The following is a 26,640-nucleotide window of genomic DNA, read 5'->3' as shown; positions in this document are numbered from 1 at the left end:
CATCCATTGTGGTCACATCACATCAGTGACTGTCATCCATTGTGGTCACATCACATCAGTGACTGTCTACCATTGTGGTCACATCACATCAGTGGCTGTCATCCACTGTGGTCACATCGTTAACTGTCATCCATTGTGGTCACAACAGTAACTGTCATCCATTGTGGTCACATCACATCAGGGACTGTCAACCATTGTGGTAGCATCACATCAGTAACCCTCATCCATTGTGGTCAAATCACATCAGTGACTGTCATCCATTGTGGTCACATCACATCAGTGACTGTCATCCATTGTGGTCACATCACATCAGTAACTGTCATCCATTGTGGTAGCATCACATCAGTGATTGTCATCCATTGTGGTCACATCACATCAGTAACTGTCATCCATTGTGGTAGCATCACATCAGTGACTGTCATCCATTGTGGTCACATCACATCAGTAACTGTCATCCATTGTGGTAGCATCACGTCAGTGACTGTCATTCATTGTGGTCACATCAGTGACTGTCTGCCATTGTGGTAGCATCACATCAGTGACTGTCATCCATTGTGGTCACATCACATCAGTGACTGTCATCCATTGTGGTCACATCAGTGACTGTCTGCCATTGTGGTAATATCACATCAGTGACTGTCATCCATTGTGGTCACATCACATCAGTGACTGTCTACCATTGTGGTCACATCACATCAGTGGCTGTCATCCACTGTGGTCACATCGTTAACTGTCATCCATTGTGGTCACAACAGTAACTGTCATCCATTGTGGTCACATCACATCAGGGACTGTCAACCATTGTTGTAGCATCACATCAGTAACCCTCATCCATTGTGGTCAGATCACATCAGTGACTGTCATCCATTGTGGTCACATCACATCAGTGACTGTCATCCATTGTGGTCACATCACATCAGTGACTGTCTACCATTGTGGTCACATCACATCAGTAGCTGTCATCCACTGTGGTCACATCGTTAACTGTCATCCATTGTGGTCACAACAGTAACTGTCATCCATTGTGGTCACATCACATCAGGGACTGTCAACCATTGTGGTAGCATCACATCAGTAACCCTCATCCATTGTGGTCAAATCACATCAGTGACTGTCATCCATTGTGGTCACATCACATCAGTGACTGTCATCCATTGTGGTCACATCACATCAGTAACTGTCATCCATTGTGGTAGCATCACATCAGTGATTGTCATCCATTGTGGTCACATCACATCAGTAACTGTCATCCATTGTGGTAGCATCACATCAGTGACTGTCATCCATTGTGGTCACATCACATCAGTAACTGTCATCCATTGTGGTAGCATCACGTCAGTGACTGTCATTCATTGTGGTCACATCACATCAGTGACTGTCATCCATTGTCATCACATCACATCAGTGACTGTCTACCATTGCGGTAACATCGCATCAGTGACTGTCATCCATTGTGGTCACATCACATCAGTGACTGTCATCCATTGTGGTAGCATCACATCAGTGACTGTCATCCATTGTGGTCACATCACATCAGTAACTGTCATCCATTGTGGTAGCATCACATCAGTGACTGTCATCCATTGTGGTCACATCACATCAGTGACTGTCATCCATTGTGGTCACATCACATCACTAACTGTCATCCATTGTGGTCACATCACATCAGTGACTGTCATCCATTGTGGTCACATCACATCAGTAACTGTCATCCATTGTGGTCACATCACATCAGTGACTGTCATCCATTGTGGTCACATCACATCAGTGACTGTCATCCATTGTGGTAGCATCACATCAGTGACTGTCATCCATTGTAGTCACATCGTTAACTGTCATCCATTGTGGTCACATCACATAAGTAACTGTCATCCATTGTGGTCACATCACATATGTAACTGTCATCCATTGTGGTCACATCACATCAGTGACTGTCATCCAATGTCATCACATCACATCAGTAACTGTCATCTATTGTGGTCACATCACATCAGTAACTGTCTTCCATTGTGGTCACATCACATCAGTAACTGTCATCCATTGTGGTAGCATCACATCAGTGACTGTCATCCATTGTAGTCACATCGTTAACTGTCATCCATTGTGGTCACATCACATCAGTAACTGTCATCCATTGTGGTCAAATCACATCAGTGACTGTCATCCATTGTCATCACATCACATCAGTGACTGTCTACCATTGCAGTAACATCACATCAGTGACTATCATCCATTGTGGTCACATCACATCAGTGACTATCATGACTGTCTACCATTGCAGTAATATCACATCAGTGACTATCATCCATTGTGGTCACATCACATCAGTGACTATCATCCATTGTGGTCACATCACATCAGTAACTATCATCCATTGTGGTCTCATCACATCAGTGACTGTCATCCATTGTGGACACATCACATCAGTAACTGTCATCCATTGTGGTCTCATCACATCAGTGACTGTCATCCATTGTGGTCACATCACATCAGTACCTGTCATCCATTGTGGTCACATCACATCAGTAACTGTCATCCATTGTGGTAGCATCACATCAGTGACTGTCATCCATTGTCATCACATCACATCAGTTACTGTCTACCATTGCGGTAACATCACATCAGTTACTATCATCCATTGTGGTCACATCACATCAGTGACTGTCATCCATTGTGGTCACATCACATCAGTGACTGTCATCCATTGTGGTCACATCACATCAGTAACTGTCATCCATTGTGGTAGCATCACATCAGTGATTGTCATCCATTGTGGTCACATCACATCAGTAACTGTCATCCATTGTGGTCACATCACATCAGTAACTGTCATCCATTGTGGTAGCATCACATCAGTGACTGCCATCCATTGTGGTCACATCACATCAGTGACTGTCATCCATTGTGGTCACATCACATCAGTGACTGTCATCCATTGTGGTCACATCACATCAATGACTGTCATCCATTTTGGGCACATCACATCAGTAACTGTCTACCATTGTGGTAACATCACAACAGTGATTGTCATCCATGGTGATCACATCAGTGACTGTCTGCCATTGTGGTAACATCACATCAGTGACTGTCATCCATTGTGGTCACATCAGTGACTGTCTGCCATTGTGGTAGCATCACATCAGTGACTGTCATCCATTGTGGTCACATCACATCAGTAATTGTCATCCATTGTGGTAGCATCACATCAGTGACTGTCATCCATTGTAATCACATCACATCAGTGACTGTCATCCATTGTGGTCACATTTCATCAGTGACTGTCATCCATTGTGGTCACATCAGTGACTGTGTGCCATTGTGGTAATATCACATCAGTGACTGTCATCCATTGTGGTCACATCACATCAGTGACTGTCTACCATTGTGGTCACATCACATCAGTGGCTGTCATCCACTGTGGTCACATCGTTAACTGTCATCCATTGTGGTCACAACAGTAACTGTCATCCATTGTGGTCACATCACATCAGGGACTGTCAACCATTGTGGTAGCATCACATCAGTAACCCTCATCCATTGTGGTCACATCACATCAGTGACTGTCATCCATTGTGGTCACTTCACATCAGTGACTTTCATCCATTGTGGTCACATCAGTGACTGTCACTCAGTGTGTTCACACAATAGTTTCCCATCAGCAATCATACCGGGATAAGCAGGTAATTCATCAGCCGGCTCCAGCACACAGAGAGTTAGGAGATTAGTGTATTTGCTATAGGAAGAAATTCCCAAGTAATGTTAGAAATTATACCACCAACAAGAGCAGCACAAAGCTGTAGAGAAGGTCTTCTGGCCAATGTGCATCAAACACCCTGCACCTGGGGCATTTTAAGACTGGAGGGGACCTGTGTGCAGCCTCTATGTGGACCCCCTCCTCTCTGGCAGTGCAGCCGACTCTGGCTCTGTTTCAGAATCTACTGTGCATATACAGGTCACCGGGAACATGGTGCCCACTCTGCATTCCTGGGACATCTCTATTGTGCATGTACAGGTCTCCGGGAACATGGTGCCCTCTCTGCATTCCTTGGACATCTATAATATGCATGTACAGGTCTCCGGGATCATGGTGCCCGCTCTGCTTTCCTGGGACATCTCTATTGTGCATGTACAGGTCTCCAGGAATATGGCTCCTGCTCTGCATTCCTGGGACATCTCTATTGTGCATGTACAGGTCTCCGGGAAAATGGTGCCCACTCTGCATTCCTGGGACATCTCTATTGTGCATGTACAGGTCTCCGGGAACATGGCACCCAATCTGCATTCCTGGGACATCTCTATTATGCATGTACAGATCTCCGGGAACATGGTGCTCGATCTGCATTCCCGGGACATCGAGCATGTACAGATCTCCGGGAACATGGTGCCCTCTCTGCATTCCTGGGACATCTCTATTGTGCATGTACAGGTCCCCGGTAACATGGTGCCCGCTCTGCATTCCTGGGACATCTCTATTGTGAATGCACAGGTCTCCAGGAACATGGTGCCCGCTCTGCATTCCCGGGACATCTCTATTGTGCATGTAGAGGTCCCCGGGAACATGGTGCCCACTCTGCATTCCTGGGACATCCCTATTGTTCATCTACAGGTCTCTGGGAATAATGTGCCCGCTCTGCATTCCTGGGACATCTCTATTGTGCATGTACAGGTCTCCGGGAATATGGTGCCCGCTCTGCATTCCTGGGACATCTCTATTGTGCATGCACAGGTCTCCGGGAACATGTGCCCACTCTGCATTCCTGGGACATCTCTATTGTGCATGTACAGGTCTCTGGGAATATGGTGCCCGCTCTGCATTCCTGGGACATCTCTATTGTGCATGTACAGGTCTCCGGGTACTTGGTGCCCACTCTGCATTCCCTGGACATCTCTATTGTGCATGTACAGGTCTCCGGGAACATGGTGCCTGCTCTGCATTCCCGAGACATCTCTATTGTGCATGTACAGGTCTTCGGGAACATGGTGCCCGCTCTGCATTCCCGGGACATCTCTATTGTGCATGTACAGGTCTCCGGGAAAATGGTGTTCGCTCTGCATTCCTGGGACATCTCTATTGTGCATGTACAGGTCTCTGGGAACATGGTGCCCACTCTGCATTCCTGGGACATCTCTATTGTGCATTTACAGGTCTCCGGGAACATGACGCCCGCTCTGCATTCCTGGGACATCTCTACTGTGCATGCACAGGTCTCTGGGAACATGGTGCCCGCTCTGCATTCCCCGGACATCTCTATTGTGCATCTAGAGGTCTCCGGGAACATGGTGCCCGCTCTGCCTTCCCGGGACATCTCTGTTGTGCATGTACAGGTCTCCGGGAACATTGTGCCCTCTCTGTTTTCCCGGGACATCTCTATTGTGCATGTACAGGTCTCCGGGAACATGGTGCCCACGCTGCATTCCTGGGACATCTCTATTGTGCATGTACAGGTCTCCGGGAACATTGTGCCCACTCTGCATTCCTGGGGCATCTCTATTGTGCATGTACAGGTCTCCGGGAACATGGTGCCTGCTCTGCATTCCCGGGACATCTCTGTTGTACATGTACAGGTCTCTGGGAACATTGTGCCCACTTTGCTTTCCCGGGACATCCCTATTGTGCATATACAGGTGTCCGGGGACATGGTGCCTGCTCTGCATTCCTGGGACATCTCTATTGTGCATGTACAGGTCTCCGGGAAAATGGTGCCCACGCTGCATTCCTGGGACATCTCTATTGTGCATGTACAGGTCTCCGGGAACATGGTGCCCTCTCTGCATTCCTGGGACATCTCTATTGTGCATGTACAGGTCTCCGGGAACATGGTGCCCATGCTGCATTCCTGGGACATCTCTATTGTGCATGAACTGGTCTCCGGGAACATGGTGCCCATGCTGCATTCCTGGGACATCTCTATTGTGCATGTACAGGTCTCTGGGAACATGGTGCCCACTCTGCATTCCCGGGACATCTCTGTTGTGCATGTACAGGTCTCTGGGAACATTGTGCCCACTCTGCTTTCCCGGGACATCTCTATTGTGCATGTACAGGTCTACGGGAACATGGTGCCTGCTGTGCATTCCTGGGACATCTCTATTGTACCTGTACAGGTCTCCGGGAACATGGTACCCGCTCTGCATTCCTGGGACATCTCTATTGTGCATGTAGAGGTCTCATGGAACATGGTACCCGCTCTGCATTCCCGGGACATCTCTATTGTGCATCTACAGGTCTCTGGGAATATGGTGCCCACTCTGCATTCCTGGGACATCTCTATTGTGCATGTACAGGTCTCCGGGAACATGGTGCCCGCTCTGCATTCCTGGGACATCTCTATTTTTCATGTACAGGTCTCCAGGAACATGGTGCCCGCTCTGCATTCCTGGGACATCTCTATTGTGCATTTACAGGTCACCGGCAACATGGCGCCTGCTCTGCATTCCTGAGACATCTCTATTTTTCATGTACAGGTCTCCAGGAACATGGTGCCCGCTCTGCATTCCCGGGACATCTCTGTTGTGCATGTACAGGTCTCCGGGAACATTGTGCCCTCTCTGTTTTCCCGGGACATCTCTATTGTGCATGTACAGGTCTCCGGGAACATGGTGCCCACGCTGCATTCCTGGGACATCTCTATTGTGCATGTACAGGTCTCCGGGAACATTGTGCCCACTCTGCATTCCTGGGGCATCTCTATTGTGCATGTACAGGTCTCCGGGAACATGGTGCCTGCTCTGCATTCCCGGGACATCTCTGTTGTACATGTACAGGTCTCTGGGAACATTGTGCCCACTTTGCTTTCCCGGGACATCCCTATTGTGCATATACAGGTGTCCGGGGACATGGTGCCTGCTCTGCATTCCTGGGACATCTCTATTGTGCATGTACAGGTCTCCGGGAAAATGGTGCCCACGCTGCATTCCTGGGACATCTCTATTGTGCATGTACAGGTCTCCGGGAACATGGTGCCCTCTCTGCATTCCTGGGACATCTCTATTGTGCATGTACAGGTCTCCGGGAACATGGTGCCCATGCTGCATTCCTGGGACATCTCTATTGTGCATGAACTGGTCTCCGGGAACATGGTGCCCATGCTGCATTCCTGGGACATCTCTATTGTGCATGTACAGGTCTCTGGGAACATGGTGCCCACTCTGCATTCCCGGGACATCTCTGTTGTGCATGTACAGGTCTCTGGGAACATTGTGCCCACTCTGCTTTCCCGGGACATCTCTATTGTGCATGTACAGGTCTACGGGAACATGGTGCCTGCTGTGCATTCCTGGGACATCTCTATTGTACCTGTACAGGTCTCCGGGAACATGGTACCCGCTCTGCATTCCTGGGACATCTCTATTGTGCATGTAGAGGTCTCATGGAACATGGTACCCGCTCTGCATTCCCGGGACATCTCTATTGTGCATCTACAGGTCTCTGGGAATATGGTGCCCACTCTGCATTCCTGGGACATCTCTATTGTGCATGTACAGGTCTCCGGGAACATGGTGCCCGCTCTGCATTCCTGGGACATCTCTATTTTTCATGTACAGGTCTCCAGGAACATGGTGCCCGCTCTGCATTCCTGGGACATCTCTATTGTGCATTTACAGGTCACCGGCAACATGGCGCCTGCTCTGCATTCCTGAGACATCTCTATTTTTCATGTACAGGTCTCCAGGAACATGGTGCCCGCTCTGCATTCCTGGGACATCTCTATTGTGCATTTACAGGTCTCCAGGAACATGGTGCCTGCGCTGCATTCCTGGGATATCTCTATTTTGCATTTACAGGTCTCCGGGAACATGGCGCCCGCTCTACATTGCCGAGATGTCTCTATTGTGCATGTACAGGTCTCCAGGAACATGGTGCCCACTCTGCATTCCCGAAACATCTCTATTGTGCATGTACAAATGTCTTAGTCATTGAGGAATCTTCCTATCCATTAGCACCAGTCACCTTTCAGCATCACAGTGTTGTCTTACAATCGTCTCTGGCACTGAGGTGTCTTCCTGTCCATTGGCACCAGTCACCATTCATGAAATTCTGTATAGTGAATGGTGCTAATTTTAACTGGATGAGTACTTAAATAAACTTAATACACATATTTCTCAAGGTGCATTCATTAAAGATACACAAAATGTTTACTCCACTAATTAAAACACACAAATAGGTGGACATAAAGACATATATAATAAAAATGTGCATATATAAAATGCATATAAGATGATGGACACAATTACAGGCAAGATTTTGAGGAGGGACAATATATTACGCATTTTTCTGACCAAATAAAGGTGTTGTGGTAGGCTAGCTTTATCTAAAGCAATGAGGTTCTGGCCTTCCAGCTCAGCACCACCACAAAAAGTTTGATTAAACCAAATGGAAAGTCCTCCTAGAGGTTATCCTCTGCGGTCCCAGCATCAGGAGGTCCGTGCAATGCGTTGTGGTAGTTAAACTTTCTTCAGGAACGGTATTGAACCATTCACCATTCACCATCACAGTGTTGTTCAACAATCATCTCTATCACAGAGGTGTCTTCCTGTCCATTAGCACCAGTCACCACTCAGCATTACAGTGCTGTCCAACAATCATCTCTGTCACTGAGGTGTCTTCTTGTCCATTAGCACCAGTCACCATTCAGCATCATAGTGTTGTCTATCAATCATCTCTTTCACTGAGGTGTCTTCCTGTCCATTAGCACCAGTCACCATTCAGCATCACAGTGCTATAAAACAATCATCTCTGTCACTGAGGTGTCTTCTTGTCCATTAGCACCAGTCACCATTCAGCATCACAGAGTTGTCTATCAATCATCTCTGTCACTGAGGTGTCTTCCTGTCCATTAGCACCAGTCACCATTCAGCATTATAGTGCTGTCTATCAATCGTCTCTGTCACTTAGGTGTCTTCCTGTCCATTAGCACCAATGACATTCAGCATCATAGTGTTGTATAACAATCATCTCTGTCACTGAGGTGTCTTCCTGTCCATTAGCACCAGTCACCATTCAGCATCATAGTGTTGTATAACAATCATCTCTGTCACTGAGGTGTCTTCCTTTCCATTAGCACCAGTCACCATTCAGCATCATAGTGTTGTATAACAATCATCTCTGTCACTGAGGTGTCTTCCTGTCCATTAGCACCAGTCACCATTCAGCATCATAGTGTTGTATAACAATCGTCTCTTTCACTGAGGTGTGTTCCTGTCCATTAGCACCAGTCACCATTCAGCATCATAGTGTTGTATAACAATCGTCTCTGTCACTGAGTTGTCTTCCTATCCTTTAGCACCAGTCACCATTCAGCATCATAGTGTTGTCTATCAATCATCTCTTTCTCTGAGGTGTCTTCCTGTCCATTAGCACCAGTCACCATTCAGCATCACAGTGCTGTATAACAATCATCTCTGTCACTGAGGTGTCTTCCTGTCCATTAGCACCAGTCACCATTCAGCATCATAGTGCTGTCTATCAATCGTCTCTGTCACTTAGGTGTCTTCCTGTCCATTAGCACCAATGACCATTCAGCATCATAGTGTTGTATAACAATCATCTCTGTCACTGAGGTGTCTTCCTGTCCATTAGCACCAGTCACCATTCAGCATCATAGTGTTGTATAACAATCATCTCTGTCACTGAGGTGTCTTCCTTTCCATTAGCACCAGTCACCATTCAGCATCATAGTGTTGTATAACAATCGTCTCTGTCACTGAGGTGTCTTCCTGTCCATTAGCACCAGTCACCATTCAGCATCATAGTGTTATATAACAATCGTCTCTGTCACTGACGTGTCTTCCTGTCCATTAGCACCTGTCACCATTCAGCATCATAGTGTTGTATAACAATCGTCTCTCTCACTGAGGTGTCTTCCTCTCCATTAACATCAGTCACCATTCAGCATCTTAGTGTTGTATAACAATCGTCTCTGTCACTGAGTTGTCTTCCTGTCCAATAGCACCAGTCACCATTCAGCATCATAGTGTTGTCTATCAATCTTCTCTTTCACTGAGGTGTCTTCCTGTCCATTAGCACCAATGACCATTCAGCATCATAGTGTTGTATAACAATCATCTCTGTCACTGAGGTGTCTTCCTGTCCATTAGCACCAGTCACCATTCAGCATCATAGTGTTGTATAACAATCGTGTCTGTCACTGAGGTGTCTTCCTGTCCATTAGCACCAGTGGCCATTCAGCATCATAGTGTTGTATAACAATCATCTCTGTCACTGAGGTGTCTTCCTGTCCATTAGCACTTGTCACCATTCGGCATCATAGTGTTGTATAACAATCGACTCTGTCACTGAGGTGTCTTCCAGTCCATTAGCACCAGTCACCATTCAGCATCATAGTGTTGTATATCAATCGACTCTGTCACTGAGGTGTCTTCCAGTCCATTAGCACCAGTCACCATTCAGCATCATAGTGTTGTATAACAATCATCTCTGTCACTGAGGTGTCTTCCTGTCCATAAGCACCAGTCACCATTCAGCATCACAGAGTTGTCAATCAATCATCTCTGTCACTGTGGTGACTTCCTGTCCATTACCACCAGTCACAATTCAGCATCATAGTGTTGTCTATCAATCATCTCTTTCACTGAGGTGTCTTCCTGTCCATTAGCACCAGTCACCATTCAGTATCACAGAGTTGTCTATCAATCATCTCTGTCACTGAGGTGTCTTCTTGTCCATTAGCACCAGTCACCATTCTGCATCACAGAGTTGTCTATCAATCATCTCTGTCACTGAGGTGTCTTCCTGTCCATTAGCACCAGTCACTAATCAGCATCACAATGCTGTCTATCAATCATCTCTGTCACTGAGGTGTCTTCCTGTCCATTAGCACCAGTCACCATTCAGCATCATAGTGCTGTCTATCAATCGTCTCTGTCACTTAGGTGTCTTCCTGTCCATTAGCACCAATGACCATTCAGCATCATAGTGTTGTATAACAATCATCTCTGTCACTGAGGTGTCTTCCTGTCCATTAGCACTTGTCGCCATTCAGCATCGTAGTGTTGTCTAACAATCGTGTCTGTCACTGAGGTGTCTTCCTGTCCATTAGCACCAGTGGCCATTCGGCATCATAGTGTTGTATAACAATCATCTCTGTCACTGTGGTGTCTTCCTGTCCATTAGCACCAGTCACCATTCAGTATCACAGAGTTGTCTATCAATCATCTCTGTCACTGAGGTGTCTTCTTGTCCATTAGCACCAGTCACCATTCTGCATCACAGAGTTGTCTATCAATCGTCTCTGTCACTGAGGTGTCTTCCTGTCCATTAGCACCAGTCACCATTCAGCATCATAGTGCTGTCTATCAATCGTCTCTGTCACTTAGGTGTCTTCCTGTCCATTAGCACCAATGACCATTAAGCATCATAGTGTTGTATATATATCATCTCTGTCACTGAGTTGTCTTACTGTCCATTAGCACCAGTCACCATTCAGCATCATAGTGTTGTATAACAATCGTCTCTGTCACTGAGGTGTCTTCCTGTCCATTAGCACCAGTCACCATTCAGTATCATAGTGTTGTATAACAATCATCTCTGTCACTGAGGTGTCTTCCTGTACATTAGCACCAGTCACCATTCAGAAGCATAGTGTTGTATAACAATCGTCTCTGTCACTGAGGTGTCTTCCTGTCCATTAACACCAGTCACCATTCAGCATCATAGTGTTGTATATATATAATCTCTGTCACTGAGTTGTCTTCCTGTCCATTAGCACCAGTCACTAATCAGCATCACAATGCTGTCTATCTATCATCTCTGTCACTGAGGTGTCTTCCTGTCCATTAGCACCAGTCACCATTCAGCATCATAGTGCTGTCTATCAATCGTCTCTGTCACTTAGGTGTCTTCCTGTCCATTAGCGCCAATGACCATTCAGCATCATAGTGTTGTATAACAATCATCTCTGTCACTGAGGTGTCTTCCTGTCCACTAGCACTTGTCGCCATTCAGCATCGTAGTGTTGTCTAACAATCGTGTCTGTCACTGAGGTGTCTTCCTGTCCATTAGCACCAGTGGCCATTCTGCATCATAGTGTTGTATAACAATCATCTCTGTCACTGAGGTGTCTTCCTGTCCATTAGCACTTGTCGCCATTCAGCATCGTAGTGTTGTCTAACAATCGTGTCTGTCACTGAGGTGTCTTCCTGTCCATTAGCACCAGTGGCCATTCTGCATCATAGTGTTGTATAACAATCATCTCTGTCACTGTGGTGTCTTCCTGTCCATTAGCACCAGTCACCATTCAGTATCACAGAGTTGTCTATCAATCATCTCTGTCACTGACTTAGGTGTCTTCCTGTCCATTAGCACCAATGACCATTAAGCATCATAGTGTTGTATATATATCATCTCTGTCACTGAGTTGTCTTCCTGTCCATTAGCACCAGTCACCATTCAGCATCATAGTTTTGTATAACAATCATCTCTGTCACTGAGATGTCTTCCTGTCCATTAGCACCAGTCACCATTCAGCATCATAGTGTTGTATAACAATCATCTCTGTCACTGAGGTGTCTTCCTGTACATTAGCACCAGTCACCATTCAGAAGCATAGTGTTGTATAACAATCGTCTCTGTCACTGAGGTGTCTTCCTGTCCATTAACACCAGTCACCATTCAGCATCATAGTGTTGTATATATATAATCTCTGTCACTGAGTTGTCTTCCTGTCCATTAGCACCAGTCACCATTCAGCAGCATAGTGTTGTCTATCAATCTTCTCTTTCACTGAGGTGTCTTCCTGTCCATTAACACCAGTCACCATTCAGCATCACAGTGTTGTCTATCAATCGTGTCTGTCACTAAGCTGTCTTCCTGTCCATTAGCACCAGTCACCATTCAGCATCATAGTGTTGTATAACAATCGTCTCTGTCACTGAGGTGTTTTCCTGTCCATTAGCACCAGTCACCATTCAGCATCACAGAGTTGTCTATCAATCATCTCTGTCACTGAGGTGTCTTCTTGTCCATTAGCACCAGTCACCATTCAGCATCATAGTGTTGTATAACAATCATCTCTGTCACTAAGGTGTCTTCCTGTCCATTTGCACCAGTCACCAATCAGCATCACAATGCTGTCTATCAATAATCTCTGTCACTGAGGTGTCTTCCTGTCCATTAACACCAGTCACCATTCAGCATCACAGTGTTGTCTATCAATCGTGTCTGTCACTAAGCTGTCTTCCTGTCCATTAGCACCAGTCACCATTCAGCATCATAGTGTTGTATAACAATCATCTTTGTCACTGAGGTGTCTTCTTGTCCATTAGCACCAGTCACCATTCAGCATCACAGAGTTGTCTATCAATCGTGTCTGTCACTGAGGTGTCTTCCTGTCCATTAGCACCAGTCACCATTCAGCATCATAGTGTTGTATAACAATCGTCTCTGTCACTGAGGTGTCTTCCTGTCCATTAGCACGAGTCACCATTGAGCATCATAGTGTTGTCTATCAATCGTGTCTGTCACTGAGGTGTCTTGCTGTCCATTAGCACCAGTCACCATAAAGCATCATAGTGTTGTATAACAATCATCTCTGTCACTGAGGTGTCTTCCTGTCGATTAGCACCAGTCACCATTCAGCATCATAGTGTTGTATAACAATCGTCTCTGTCACTGAGGTGTCTTCCTGTCCATTAGCACCAGTCACCATTCAGCATCATAGTATTGTATAACAATCATCTCTGTCACTGAGGTGTCTTCCTATCCATTAGCACCAGTCACCATTCAGCATCATAGTGTTGTATAACAATCGTGTCTGTCACTGAGGTGTCTTCCTGTCCATTAGCACCAGTGGCCATTCAGCATCATAGTGTTGTATAACAATCATCTCTGTCACTGAGGTGTCTTCCTGTCCATTAGCACCAGTCACCATTCAGCATCACAGTCCCGTATTACAATCGTCTTTGTCACTGTGGTGTCTTCCTGTCCATTAGCACCAGTGGCCATTCAGCATCACAGAGTTGTCTATCAATCATCTCTGTAACTGAGGTGTCTTCCTGTCCATTAGCACCAGTCACCATTCAGCATCACAGTGCAGTATAACAATCATCTCTGTCACTGAGGTGTCTTCCTGTCCATTAGCACCTGTCACCAATCAGCATCACAATGCTGTCTATCAATCATCTCTGTCACTGAGCTGTCTTCCTGTCCATTAGCACCAGTCACCATTCAGCATCATAGTGTTGTATAACAATCATCTCTGTCACTGAGGTGTCTTCCTGTCCATTAGCACCAGTCACCAATCAGCTTCACAATGCTGTCTATCAGTAATCTCTGTCACTGAGGTGTCTTCCTGTCCATTAGCACCAGTCACCATTCAGCATCACAGTGTTGTCTATCAATCGTGTCTGTCACTAAGCTGTCTTCCTGTCCATTAGCACCAGTCACCATTCAGCATCATAGTGTTGTATAACAATCATCTTTGTCACTGAGGTGTCTTCTTGTCCATTAGCACCAGTCACCATTCAGCATCACAGAGTTGTCTATCAATCGTGTCTGTCACTGAGGTGTCTTCCTGTCCATTAGCACCAGTCACCATTCAGCATCATAGTGTTGTATAACAGTCGTCTCTGTCACTGAGGTGTCTTCCTGTCCATTAGCACCAGTCACCATTCAGCATCATAGTGTTGTATAACAATCGTCTCTTTCACTGAGGTGTCTTCCTGTCGATTAGCACCAGTCACCATTCAGCATCATAGTGTTGTATAACAATCATCTTTGTCACTGAGGTGTCTTCTTGTCCATTAGCACCAGTCACCATTCAGCATCACAGAGTTGTCTATCAATCGTGTCTGTCACTGAGGTGTCTTCCTATCCATTAGCACCAGTCACCATTCAGCATCATAGTGTTGTATAACAATCGTCTCTGTCACTGAGGTGTCTTCCTGTCCATTAGCACGAGTCACCAATTGAGCATCATAGTGTTGTCTATCAATCGTGTCTGTCACTGAGGTGTCTTGCTGTCCATTAGCACCAGTCACCATAAAGCATCATAGTGTTGTATAACAATCATCTCTGTCACTGAGGTGTCTTCCTGTCGATTAGCACCAGTCACCATTCAGCATCATAGTGTTGTATAACAATCGTCTCTGTCACTGAGGTGTCTTCCTGTCCATTAGCACCAGTCACCATTCAGCATCATAGTATTGTATAACAATCATCTCTGTCACTGAGGTGTCTTCCTGTCCATTAGCACCAGTCACCATTCAGCATCATAGTGTTGTATAACAATCGTGTCTGTCACTGAGGTGTCTTCCTGTCCATTAGCACCAGTGGCCATTCAGCATCATAGTGTTGTATAACAATCATCTCTGTCACTGAGGTGTCTTCCTGTCCATTAGCACCAGTCACCATTCAGCATCACAGTCCCGTATTACAATCGTCTTTGTCACTGTGGTGTCTTCCTGTCCATTAGCACCAGTGGCCATTCAGCATCACAGAGTTGTCTATCAATCATCTCTGTAACTGAGGTGTCTTCCTGTCCATTAGCACCAGTCACCATTCAGCATCACAGTGCAGTATAACAATCATCTCTGTCACTGAGGTGTCTTCCTGTCCATTAGCACCAGTCACCAATCAGCATCACAATGCTGTCTATCAATCATCTCTGTCACTGAGCTGTCTTCCTGTCCATTAGCACCAGTCACCATTCAGCATCATAGTGTTGTATAACAATCATCTCTGTCACTGAGGTGTCTTCCTGTCCATTAGCACCAGTCACCAATCAGCTTCACAATGCTGTCTATCAGTAATCTCTGTCACTGAGGTGTCTTCCTGTCCATTAGCACCAGTCACCATTCAGCATCACAGTGTTGTCTATCAATCGTGTCTGTCACTAAGCTGTCTTCCTGTCCATTAGCACCAGTCACCATTCAGCATCATAGTGTTGTATAACAATCATCTTTGTCACTGAGGTGTCTTCTTGTCCATTAGCACCAGTCACCATTCAGCATCACAGAGTTGTCTATCAATCGTGTCTGTCACTGAGGTGTCTTCCTGTCCATTAGCACCAGTCACCATTCAGCATCATAGTGTTGTATAACAGTCGTCTCTGTCACTGAGGTGTCTTCCTGTCCATTAGCACCAGTCACCATTCAGCATCATAGTGTTGTATAACAATCATCTCTGTCACTGAGGTGTCTTCCTGTCGATTAGCACCAGTCTCCATTCAGCATCATAGTGTTGTATAATAATCGTCTCTGTCACTGAGGTGTCTTACTGTCCATTAGCACCAGTCACCATTCAGCATCATAGTGTTGTATAACAATCGTCTCTTTCACTGAGGTGTCTTCCTGTCCATTAGCACCAGTCACCATTCAGCATCATAGTATTGTATAACAATCATCTCTGTCACTGAGGTGTCTTCCTGTCCATTAGCACTAGTCACCATTCAGCATCATAGTGTTGTTTAACAATCATCTCTGTCACTGAGGTGTCTTCCTGTCCATTAGCACCAGTCACCATTCAGCATCATAGTGTTGTATAACAATCATCTCTGTCACTGAGGTGTCTTCCTGTCCATTAGCACCAGTCACCACTCAGCATCACAGTGTTGTATAATAATCATCTCTGTCACCGTGGTGTCTTCCTATCCATAAGCACCAGTCACCACTCAGCATCACAGTGTTGTATAATAATCATCTCTGTCACTGAGGTGTCTTCCTGTCCATTAGCACCAGTCACCATTCAGCATCATAGTGTTGTATAACAATAGTCTCTGTCACTGAGGTGTCTTCCTCTCCATTAACACCAGTCGCCATTCAGCATCATAGTGTTGTCTATCAATCATCTCTGTCACTGAGGTGTCTTCCTGTCCATTAGCACCAGTCACCATTCAGCATCATAGTGTTGTCTATCAATCGTGTCTGTCATTGAGGTGTCTTCCTGTCCATTAGCACCAGTCACCATTCAGCATCATAGTGTTGTATATCAATCATCTCTGTCACTGAGGTGTCTTCCTGTCCATTAGCACCAGTCACCATTCAGCATCATAGTGCTGTCTATCAATCGTCTCTGTCACTTAGGTGTCTTCCTGTCCATTAGCACCAATGACCATTCAGCATCATAGTGTTGTATAACAATCATCTCTGTCACTGAGGTGTCTTCCTGTCCATTAGCACCAGTCACCATTCAGCATCATAGTGTTGTATATATATCATCTCTGTCACTGAGTTGTCTTCCTGTCCATTAGCACCAGTCACCATTAAGCATCATAGTGTTGTCTATCAATCTTCTCTTTCACTGAGGTGTCTTCCTGTCCATTAGCACCAGTCACCATTCAGCATCACAGAGTTTTCAATCAATCATCTCTGTCACTGAGTTGTCTTCCTGTCCATTAGCCCCATCACCATTCAGCATCATAGTGTTGTCTATCAATCATCTCTTTCACTGAGGTGTCTTCCTGTCCATTAGCACCAGTCACCATTCAGCATCACAGAGTTGTCTATCAATCGTCTCTGTCACTGAGCTGTCTTCCTGTCCATTAGCACCAGTCACCATTCAGCATCACAGTGCTGTATAATAATCATCTCTGTCACTGAGGTGCCTTCCTGTCCATTAGCACCAGTCACCAATCAGCATCACAATGCTGTCTATCAAACTTCTCTTTCACTGAGGTGTCTTCCTGTCCATTAGCACCAGTCACCATTCAGCATCATAGTGTTGTATAACAATCGTCTCTGTCACTGAGGTGTCTTCCTTTCCATTAGCACCAGTCACCATTCAGCATCATAGTGTTGTATAGCAATCATCTCTGTCACTGAGGTGTCTTCCTGTCCATTAGCACCAGTCACCATTCAGCATCATAGTGTTGTATAACAATCGTCTCTTTCACTGAGGTGTGTTCCTGTCCATTAGCACCAGTCACCATTCAGCATCATAGTGTTGTATAACAATCGTCTCTGTCACTGAGGTGTCTTCCTGTCCATTAGCACCAGTCACCATTCAGCATCATAGTGTTGTATAACAATCGTCTCTGTCACTGAGATGTCTTCCTGTCCTTTAGCACCAGTCACCATTCAGCATCATAGTGTTGTATAACAATCATCTCTGTCACTGAGGTGTCTTCCTGTACATTAGCACCAGTCACCATTCAGAAGCATAGTGTTGTATAATAATCGTCTCTGTCACTGAGGTGTCTTCCTGTCCATTAACACCAGTCACCATTCAGCCTCATAGTGTTGTATATATATAATCTCTGTCACTGAGTTGTCTTCCTGTCCATTAGCACCAGTCACCATTCAGCATCATAGTGTTGTCTATCAATCTTCTCTTTCACTGAGGTGTCTTCCTGTCCATTAACACCAGTCACCATTCAGCATCACAGTGTTGTCTATCAATCGTGTCTGTCACTAAGCTGTCTTCCTGTCCATTAGCACCAGTCACCATTCAGCATCATAGTGTTGTATAACAATCGTCTCTGTCACTGAGGTGTTTTCCTGTCCATTAGCACCAGTCACCATTCAGCATCACAGAGTTGTCTATCAATCATCTCTGTCACTGAGGTGTCTTCTTGTCCATTAGCACCAGTCACCATTCAGCATCATAGTGTTGTATAACAATCATCTCTGTCATTAAGGTGTCTTCCTGTCCATTTGCACCAGTCACCAATCAGCATCACAATGCTGTCTATCAATAATCTCTGTCACTGAGGTGTCTTCCTGTCCATTAACACCAGTCACCATTCAGCATCACAGTGTTGTTTATCAATCGTGTCTGTCACTAAGCTGTCTTCCTGTCCATTAGCACCAGTCACCATTCAGCATCATAGTGTTGTATAACAATCATCCTTGTCACTGAGGTGTCTTCCTGTCCATTAGCACCAGTCACCATTCAGCATCATAGTGTTGTATAACAATCGTCTCTGTCACTGAGGTGTCTTCCTGTCCATTAGCACGAGTCACCATTGAGCATCATAGTGTTGTCTATCAATCGTGTCGGTCACTGAGGTGTCTTGCTGTCCATTAGCACCAGTCACCATTCAGCATCATAGTGTTGCATAACAATCATCTCTGTCACTGAGGTGTCTTCCTGTCGATTAGCACCAGTCACCATTCAGCATCATAGTGTTGTATAACAATCGTCTCTGTCACTGAGGTGTCTTCCTGTCCATTAGCACCAGTCACCATTCAGCATCATAGTATTGTATAACAATCATCTCTGTCACTGAGGTGTCTTCCTGTCCATTAGCACCAGTCACCATTCAGCATCATAGTGTTGTATAACAATCGTGTCTGTCACTGAGGTGTCTTCCTGTCCATTAGCACCAGTGGCCATTCAGCATCATAGTGTTGTATAACAATCATCTCTGTCACTGAGGTGTCTTCCTGTCCATTAGCACCAGTCACCATTCAGCATCACAGTCCCGTTTTACAATCGTCTCTGTCACTGTGGTGTCTTCCTGTCCATTAGCACCAGTGGCCATTCAGCATCACAGAGTTGTCTATCAATCATCTCTGTAACTGAGGTGTCTTCCTGTCCATTAGCACCAGTCACCATTCAGCATCACAGTGCAGTATAACAATCATCTCTGTCACTGAGGTGTCTTCCTGTCCATTAGCACCAGTCACCAATCAGCATCACAATGCTGTCTATCAATCATCTCTGTCACTGAGCTGTCTTCCTGTCCATTAGCACCAGTCACCATTCAGCATCATAGTGTTGTATAACAATCATCTCTGTCACTGAGGTGTCTTCCTGTCCATTAGCACCAGTCACCAATCAGCTTCACAATGCTGTCTATCAGTAATCTCTGTCACTGAGGTGTCTTCCTGTCCATTAGCACCAGTCACCATTCAGCATCACAGTGTTGTCTATCAATCGTGTCTGTCACTAAGCTGTCTTCCTGTCCATTAGCACCAGTCACCATTCAGCATCACAGAGTTTTCAATCAATCATCTCTGTCACTGAGTTGTCTTCCTGTCCATTAGCCCCATCACCATTCAGCATCATAGTGTTGTCTATCAATCATCTCTTTCACTGAGGTGTCTTCCTGTCCATTAGCACCAGTCACCATTCAGCATCACAGAGTTGTCTATCAATCGTCTCTGTCACTGAGCTGTCTTCCTGTCCATTAGCACCAGTCACCATTCAGCATCACAGTGCTGTATAATAATCATCTCTGTCACTGAGGTGCCTTCATGTCCATTAGCACCAGTCACCAATCAGCATCACAATGCTGTCTATCAAACTTCTCTTTCACTGAGGTGTCTTCCTGTCCATTAGCACCAGTCACCATTCAGCATCATAGTGTTGTATAACAATCGTCTCTGTCACTGAGGTGTCTTCCTTTCCATTAGCACCAGTCACCATTCAGCATCATAGTGTTGTATAGCAATCATCTCTGTCACTGAGGTGTCTTCCTGTCCATTAGCACCAGTCACCATTCAGCATCATAGTGTTGTATAACAATCGTCTCTTTCACTGAGGTGTGTTCCTGTCCATTAGCACCAGTCACCATTCAGCATCATAGTGTTGTATAACAATCGTCTCTGTCACTGAGGTGTCTTCCTGTCCATTAGCACAAGTCACCATTCAGCATCATAGTGTTGTATAACAATCGTCTCTGTCACTGAGATGTCTTCCTGTCCATTAGCACCAGTCACCATTCAGCATCATAGTGTTGTATAACAATCATCTCTGTCACTGAGGTGTCTTCCTGTACATTAGCACCAGTCACCATTCAGAAGCATAGTGTTGTATAACAATCGTCTCTGTCACTGAGGTGTCTTCCTGTCCATTAACACCAGTCACCATTCAGCCTCATAGTGTTGTATATATATAATCTCTGTCACTGAGTTGTCTTCCTGTCCATTAGCACCAGTCACCATTCAGCATCATAGTGTTGTCTATCAATCTTCTCTTTCACTGAGGTGTCTTCCTGTCCATTAACACCAGTCACCATTCAGCATCACAGTGTTGTCTATCAATCGTGTCTGTCACTAAGCTGTCTTCCTGTCCATTAGCACCAGTCACCATTCAGCATCATAGTGTTGTATAACAATCGTCTCTGTCACTGAGGTGTTTTCCTGTCCATTAGCACCAGTCACCATTCAGCATCACAGAGTTGTCTATCAATCATCTCTGTCACTGAGGTGTCTTCCTGTCCATTAACACCAGTCACCATTCAGCATCACAGTGTTGTCTATCAATCGTGTCTGTCACTAAGCTGTCTTCCTGTCCATTAGCACCAGTCACCATTCAGCATCATAGTGTTGTATAACAATCATCTTTGTCACTGAGGTGTCTTCTTGTCCATTAGCACCAGTCACCATTCAGCATCACAGAGTTGTCTATCAATCGTGTCTGTCACTGAGGTGTCTTCCTGTCCATTAGCACCAGTCACCATTCAGCATCATAGTGTTGTATAACAATCGTCTCTGTCACTGAGGTGTCTTCCTGTCCATTAGCATGAGTCACCATTGAGCATCATAGTGTTGTATAACAATCCTCTCTGTCACTGAGGTGTCTTCCTGTCCATTAGCACCAGTCACCATTCAGCATCATAGTATTGTATAACAATCATCTCTGTCACTGAGGTGTCTTCCTGTCCATTAGCACCAGTCACCATTCAGCATCATAGTGTTGTATAACAATCGTGTCTGTCACTGAGGTGTCTTCCTGTCCATTAGCACCAGTGGCCATTCAGCATCATAGTGTTGTATAACAATCATCTCTGTCACTGAGGTGTCTTCCTGTCCATTAGCACCAGTCACCATTCAGCATCACAGTCCCGTTTTACAATCGTCTCTGTCACTGTGGTGTCTTCCTGTCCATTAGCACCAGTGGCCATTCAGCATCACAGAGTTGTCTCTCAATCATCTCTGTAACTGAGGTGTCTTCCTGTCCATTAGCACCAGTCACCATTCAGCATCACAGTGCAGTATAACAATCATCTCTGTCACTGAGGTGTCTTCCTGTCCATTAGCACCAGTCACCAATCAGCATCACAATGCTGTCTATCAATCATCTCTGTCACTGAGCTGTCTTCCTGTCCATTAGCACCAGTCACCATTCAGCATCATAGTGTTGTATAACAATCATCTCTGTCACTGAGGTGTCTTCCTGTCCATTAGCACCAGTCACCAATCAGCTTCACAATGCTGTCTATCAGTAATCTCTGTCACTGAGGTGTCTTCCTGTCCATTAGCACCAGTCACCATTCAGCATCACAGTGTTGTCTATCAATCGTGTCTGTCACTAAGCTGTCTTCCTGTCCATTAGCACCAGTCACCATTCAGCATCATAGTGTTGTATAACAATCATCTTTGTCACTGAGGTGTCTTCTTGTCCATTAGCACCAGTCACCATTCAGCATCACAGAGTTGTCTATCAATCGTGTCTGTCACTGAGGTGTCTTCCTGTCCATTAGCACCAGTCACCATTCAGCATCATAGTGTTGTATAACAATCGTCTCTGTCACTGAGGTGTCTTCCTGTCCATTAGCACCAGTCACCATTCAGCATCATAGTGTTGTATAACAATCATCTCTGTCACTGAGGTGTCTTCCTGTCGATTAGCACCAGTCTCCATTCAGCATCATAGTGTTGTATAATAATCGTCTCTGTCACTGAGATGTCTTCCTGTCCATTAGCACCTGTCACCATTCAGCATCATAGTGTTGTATAACAATCGTCTCTTTCACTGAGGTGTCTTCCTGTCCATTAGCACCAGTCACCATTCAGCATCATAGTATTGTATAACAATCATCTCTGTCACTGAGGTGTCTTCCTGTCCATTAGCTCTAGTCACCATTCAGCATCATAGTGTTGTTTAACAATCATCTCTGTCACTGAGGTGTCTTCCTGTCCATTAGCACCAGTCACCATTCAGCATCATAGTGTTGTATAACAATCGTCACTGAGGTGTCTTCCTGTCCATTAGCACCAGTCACCACTCAGCATCACAGTGTTGTATAATAATCATCTCTGTCACTGTGGTGTCTTCCATTCCTTAAGCACCAGTCACCATTCAGCATCACAGTGTTGTCTATCAATCGTGTCTGTCACTGAGCTGTCTTCCTGTCCATTAGCACCAGTCACCATTCAGCATCATAGTGTTGTATAACAATCTTCTCTGTCACTGAGGTGTCTTCCTGTCCATTAGCACCAGTCACCAATCAGCATCACAATGCTGTCTATCAATCATCTCTGTCACTGAGGTGTCTTCCTGTCCATTAGCACCAGTCACCAATCAGCATCATAGTGCTGTCTATCAATCATCTCTGTCACTGAGGTGTCTTCCTGTCCATTAGCACCAGTCACCATTCAGCATCATAGTGTTGTCTATCAATCGTGTCTGTCACTGAGGTGTCTTCCTGTCCATTAGCACCAGTCACCAATCAGCATCATAGTGCTGTCTATCAATCATCTCTGTCACTGAGGTGTCTTCCTGTCCATTAGCACCAGTCACCATTCAGCATCATAGTGTTGTCTATCAATAGTGTCTGTCACTGAGGTGTCTTCCTGTCCATTAGCACCAGTCACCATTCAGCATCATAGTGTTGTATAACAATCATCTCTGTCACTGTGGTGTCTTCCTGTCCATTAGCACCAGTCACCATTCAGCATCACAGTGCTGTATAACAATCATCTCAGTCACTGAGGTGTCTTCCTGTCCATTAGCACCAGTCACCATTCAGCATCACAGTCCCGTATAACAATCATCTCTGTCACTGTGGTGTCTTCCTGTCCATTAGCACCAGTCACCATTCAGCATCATAGTGTTGTCTTTCAATCTCTGTCCATTAGCACCAGTTACCATTCAGCATCATAGTGTTGTATAACAATCGTCTCTGTCACTGAGGTGTCTTCCTGTCCATTAGCATCAGTCACCATTCAGCATCATAGTGTTGTTTAACAATCATCTCTGTCACTGAGGTGTCTTCCTGTCCATTAGCACCAGTCACCATTCAGCATCATAGTGTTGTATAACAATCATCTCTGTCACTGAGGTGTCTTCCTGTCCATTAGCACCAGTCACCACTCAGCATCACAGTGTTGTATAATAATCATCTCTGTCACTGAGGTGTCTTCCTATCCATTAGCACCAGTCACCACTCAGCATCACAGTGTTGTATAATAATCGTCTCTGTCACTGAGGTGTCTTCCTGTCCATTAGCATCAGTCACCATTCAGCATCATAGTGTTGTATAACAATATTCTCTGTCACTGAGGTATCTTCCTGTCCATTAGCACTAGTCACCATTCAGCATCATAGTGTTGTTTAACAATCATCTCTGTCACTGAGGTGTCTTCCTGTCCATTAGCACCAGTCACCATTCAGCATCATAGTGTTGTATAACAATCATCTCTGTCACTGAGGTGTCTTCCTGTCCATTAGCACCAGTCACCACTCAGCATCACAGTGTTGTATAACAATCATCTCTGTCACTGAGGTGTCTTCCTGTCCATTAGCACCAGTCACCACTCAGCATCACAGTGTTGTATAACAATCATCTCTGTCACTGAGGTGTCTTCCTGTCCATTAGCACCAGTCACCACTCAGCATCATAGTGTTGTATAATAATCGTCTCTGTCACTGAGGTGTCTTCCTGTCCATTAGCACCAGTCACCACTCAGCATCACAGTGTTGTATAATAATCGTCTCTGTCACTGAGGTATTATTCCGGAGCAAACAAAATATTTTATACACGATGAGCTGTTAAGAACCAAAACTTTTACTTTTCTTGATATCCCACATTCATTCATGTATTCTTTACTGTTTCAGTATACTTGTTTTTGTTTCTCTGTATGATGTCTCTTTCTTCAGGAGGGCGCTGTCTATGGATGGAACCTGTACAGGTGAACATGGCATCGGAATAGGAAAGCGCACATTACTGCTAGAGGAAGTTGGTGAAATCGGTATTATGACAATGAGACAAATCAAAGCTACACTGGATCCTAAGAATCTTATGAACCCTGGGAAAGTGATCTAACTACAATGTGATATATAAAAGGATTAATACTCCCATCATACACTTTACAGATTATCAGACATAATATTGTTTTAATACAGTATGATGTCATCACCTGATCTGTTTGCAGTGCAATGATGTAGTAGCAATCGTGCTTCTGATTGCGTGGACCCTTCCCATTGATAGCACTTGGGAGCTCATTCAGACCTGCTCGCTAGTTGCGTCCACTCGCTCCCAGTGTATTTAAATTTTGCAAAGTGACGTCAAGGCAGCCGCTCGCTCAGCAAGGCATAAGCACGTCCACTATGTCTTGGCGAGCGATCGCTTTGTGTTTATAGATGGCCACCAGCCTGTCTTTAGTTGCCCACTTGCGTACGTCATCTCCAGGAAGTATATACAACCATCGGTACATCGGGTTCCATCGGATCTAGCCGCAGAATTTGCGGTTGACTGTACCGTACCACAAGCACTGCGAGCACTTCAGTGTAATATTCAACCAGGTGACGTGTACTATGACACTGCCTGTTATTTATGCACGCCTCTGAAACGGCATGAGAACACTTCCGCAACTCCGCTCCCCCGTTACTACTGCCCTGCCCCTGTTACCACCCACAAATGGCCTCTCCTGTCACTCATTCCACTGGGCTGTCTTTGCAGGGCGAGCGAGCAAAATCTGATCGCTCGTACTAGTTTGCGCACGCGCATTGCGAACTACATTCATGCGCACATTGGCGAACATAGTCTGCAATGAGCGGCGGCTTGCTAGCGTGCGGGTCTGAATGAGCTCCTTAATTCATTAGTGTCAAAAGTTCCCAAAGGATATAGGCTGGAGACTCCCTAAATAAAGCAAATCTTATAAGATAAAAAATTTACATTTATTGTAAACATCTAATAAGTCCATTAATACATAGAGATAAAAATGAAATCAATGACAGTCTCCTGGAATGAGAACAATTGGAAGGAATATCTGTTTGTTACACATCAATACACTGTTATTATGTGACTTCAGCATTTACACTGTCCCTAAATAATCCGGATTTGGGGGACCTGTCCCAATAGGCCTGGGAGGTTAGCTCTGCATTGTAGATTTAGGGTAGTAGAGATAGATGGCTGCAGTCCAGGATGCTGGAAACACTTTACACACGCTCCCTCACACACTATCCGTTCAGGTCAGCACTTTACACACGCTCCCTCATACATTACCGATTCAAGTCAGCACTTTACACACGCTCTCTCACACACTATCTATCAAGGTCAGTGCTTTACACACTCTCCCTTACACACTATCCGTTCAGGTCAGTGCTTTACACATGCTCCCTCACACATTACCGATTCAAGTCAGCACTTTACACATGCTTCCTCACACACTATCCATCAAGGTCAGTGCTTTACACACGCTCCCTCACACACTATCCGTTCAGGTCAGCACTTTACACACGCTCCCTCACACACTATCCGTTCAGGTCAGCACTTTACACACGCTCCCTCATACATTACCGATTCAAGTCAGCACTTTACACACACTCTCTCACACACTATCTATCAAGGTCAGTGCTTTACACACTCTCCCTTACACACTATCCGTTCAGGTCAGTGCTTTACACATGCTCCCTCACACATTACCGATTCAAGTCAGCACTTTACACATGCTTCCTCACACACTATCCATCAAGGTCAGTGCTTTACACACTCTCCCTCACACACTATCTGT

General features: G+C 45.3%; 1 protein-coding gene across 2 annotated transcripts in view; it reads left to right on the top strand.

Annotated features, from left to right (window-relative positions):
• The window catches only part of LDHD (lactate dehydrogenase D), a 668,169-nt gene extending 642,371 nt beyond the window's left edge, over positions 1-25,798 (top strand). Inside the window, exon 11 of one of the 2 annotated variants that reach the window (XM_088448610.1) lies at positions 24,785-25,798. In XM_088448610.1, coding sequence (XP_088304736.1) covers positions 24,785-24,950 — 166 coding nt within the window. In that variant the 3' untranslated portion in view covers positions 24,951-25,798. Of the gene's footprint in view, positions 1-4,486; positions 4,553-24,784 lie in introns of those variants that run through there. The other variant, XM_088448611.1, reaches the window with a different exon arrangement.
• The last annotated feature ends 842 nt before the right edge of the window (positions 25,799-26,640 follow it).

Source organism: Taudactylus pleione, unplaced genomic scaffold, assembly GCF_031769625.1.
Source record: "Taudactylus pleione unplaced genomic scaffold, aTauple2 ptg000461l, whole genome shotgun sequence".
NCBI classification, from domain to species: Eukaryota; Metazoa; Chordata; class Amphibia; order Anura; family Myobatrachidae; genus Taudactylus; species Taudactylus pleione.
This window is presented reverse-complemented; position numbering and strand designations above follow the sequence as displayed.